The 2990-nt window shown below is 40.2% G+C and overlaps 1 protein-coding gene across 1 annotated transcript in view; it reads right to left on the reverse strand.

The window, feature by feature from the left end:
• dnah5 (dynein, axonemal, heavy chain 5) overlaps positions 1 to 1661 on the reverse strand; it is a 96386-nt gene extending 94725 nt beyond the window's left edge. Inside the window, 1 exon segment of the mRNA XM_020596903.1 lies at positions 1420 to 1661. Coding sequence (XP_020452559.1) covers positions 1420 to 1509 — 90 coding nt within the window. The 5' untranslated portion in view covers positions 1510 to 1661.
• Positions 1662 to 2990: the final 1329 nt, after the last annotated feature.

Raw genomic sequence — 2990 nt, forward strand, 5'->3', positions numbered from 1 at the left:
GGAATCTTAAGTGCAGCAGAAATTTTTTTGTAACCTTTGCCAGATCTGTGCCTTGCCACAATTCTGTCTGTGAGCTCTTCAGGCAGTTCCTTTGACCTCATGATTCTCATTTGCTCTGACATGCACTGTGAGCTGTAGGGTCTTAGACAGGTGTGTGGCTTTCCTAATCATGTCCAATCAGTATAATCAAACACAGCTGGACTCAAATGAAGGTGTAGAACCATCTCAGGGATGATCAGAAGAAATGGACAGCACCTAAGTTAAATATATTAAATACTGAGCAAAGGGGCTGAATACTTATGACCATGTGATATTTCAGTTTTTCTTTTTTAATAAATCTGCAAAAATGTCAAAAATTCTGTGTTTTTCTGTCAATATGGGGAGCTGTGTGTACATTAATGAGGGAAAAAATGAACTGAAATGATTTTAGCATATGGCTGCAATATAACAAAGAGTGAAAAATTTAAGGGGGTCTGAATACTTTCCGTACCCACTGTATATATACACTCAACTTTTTTGTTAACTGGGTTGTGATTTTATTTTCAGAATAATTCAAGCTGTGTGTAATGTTAGTGCTTGTCACACTAGCAGTAACAATGGCATTCTACTAGACTGCCAAATGTACTAGTTGGTGAGCACTCACTCGCTTCAGACTGGGAGCTGCTTTCTATAGAGTTGCAACCCTGGTGTTTGTAGTTTATGGCATCTCTAGGAAACAGGGTGTGATGGGAGGAGCAAAGAGCGCCTTATGATTTCAGTTTGTTTAAGTGTAGCAACTGAAAAGAAATCAAGTGATTATACCACACACATACTATTTTTTTTCTAGCATTCCTAGATTTGTGTTACAGTGACTTCTTTAGATCAGTTGTAAATTTTAGATTTGTGAAAGACAGTCAGCTGCCAATTTATCACAAACTAATGTGGTCTAAGTCTAATTCAATATCAGTGCTTAAATCCTAGGTTTTAATGTTCAGGTTTCGTTCGAAATGGTTTAGAGAAAGTCACTTCAACTGCATGGTCATTTGTAAACTGCAGTTTATTGTGTTGCTGTATTATAGGCTATTGCTTTATAGTGACAAGCAGCCAATATCTATTATTTTGTCCACCCTATTTATTTCAGCAAATGTAGAGCCACACACCTGTTTAAGGCAAACTGAACAACTCTGCACACTTTAACAAAACAATCCGAACCCTGCGATTAATTGTGATATTTTACATATATTATAACAATCACAACAATAGGTCAATGTGATAATACAGTCCTAATAAGAAACCAACCAAACAATAGTAAAGCACATAAACACTGGCTCAAAGAGCTCTCTGTGTCATATATGAATAAGATAGTCCCTTACAACGATTCCTCAGGCAGAAATGTACGTTATGCGAAGTGTTACATTTGTTCTGTGTATGGTACCAAACCTGCAACTCTCTGAACGACTCCACTGGGACAGAAGGCTGAGTGGGTCTGTTCCTGTAGCTGACTTTGGCAAGCCGAGAAGTGAAGGACATGGCGCAAATATTAAGTCACAGACCAGGCTCCTCGGTAACCAGACTAGATTTTCAGATTCATCCGCGTCAACTGAGGCATTTTTACTCCGTTAGTGACTTAGGGTACAACTATCCGAGATACGTTTTCGTGGATGGAGCGCACCTGACCTACAAAGCACGTATTGCTAGTGGTGCATGTTGTTAGTGGTTTCCAAAGTAACGAGGCATTTATGAAAGGGCGCAAAGGGGGCGGTGGGTTGGTCCCAAAGCAGAGCCAATTAATCATTAGCTGTTTTCTTACACAGCAGTGCTTTTCAGACGCCTGTTACATTCCAATTCATTACATGAACTGTAGTTATACAGAGAAAATACTCCAAACATGAATCCGCACTGGTCACATTGGTGGCCATAATATCTGGTTAAGTTACTTTTGGTCGGTAAAATCGGTAACAGGAGGTCGATGTATTAACCCAACTAAAATCCCGATGTCTGTGTTACAGGGTCTATATTTAATTGCTGCTTTGAATTTTAAGAGTGAGGTTAGCTACCCGATAACAAAGAGAAGCAAACTTTCATTTACTTTAAGAGCAGTAGCTATTTGGAAATAAAGCAGCTTGCTGGAAACCAGTCAAACTACTGTTTAGAGGTGTGACACACATACACACTGACGGTTTTTAAAACCATAAACAGACATCTGTCAACTCAACTCAACTGAGAAAGCTTCACAGGTAAGATGACCCGCGTGGTTATCCGACAAACATGAACTCACCGCACCGCTTCAGAGGTCTCTGTGGTTAGGCTCTATGCACCTCGGATGGTCAGCGGACTTGGAACAACATTCATTACCTTTCATGCAATTTTTAGGTCGAAAGAGTCAACTTGTCATGTTGGCGTACTCATAAGGTCTCAGGTCGTTTTCCGCTCCATTCCTGCGCGCGCACCTCACAGATGACGTCACTCTATTCAGGTGTACCTGCAGACTAACGAGGTCAGACTCTTTAGGGAGAGTATCAGTCAAATTATGGATGACCTATAAGACATCTGTTTACTCGTTTGTTTTCCCATTTGGTTGTGTTTTATTATTTAATATGTCACCGGAATAAACAGGGTAATCTGACGTCTTTCTAAGGGTACCACTGACACCATAGATCAGTGCACAGAGTAATTTGCTAAGGCAACGTCTAGATGGCAGCAGTGCACTGCTGCCAGTCAAAAGCACTAAGCTGCAGCTGTTAGAACTGGGTTAGATTTGTGGGCCAAATGACCTCATACTGTAGCATCATCTTCATCACTAGGGAACGAAGAGAGAATTGAATAATTCTTCTCCCCCATCCTCATTTTATGTCTTGTATCAGCTAAAAACACGATTAGACATTACAAAAGATGAAGTTACTCTTATGGACAATTAGCAACCATACACTCATAAGTGATAGGAAACTAAATGCAACACCAGAACTCAGTGACCTCATGGGAAATGTAAACGCGTTTGCAAGAATTTTGCC

The sequence above is a fragment of the Monopterus albus genome, unplaced genomic scaffold (assembly GCF_001952655.1).
Source record: "Monopterus albus unplaced genomic scaffold, M_albus_1.0 scaffold31.1, whole genome shotgun sequence".
Classification (NCBI taxonomy): Eukaryota; Metazoa; Chordata; class Actinopteri; order Synbranchiformes; family Synbranchidae; genus Monopterus; species Monopterus albus.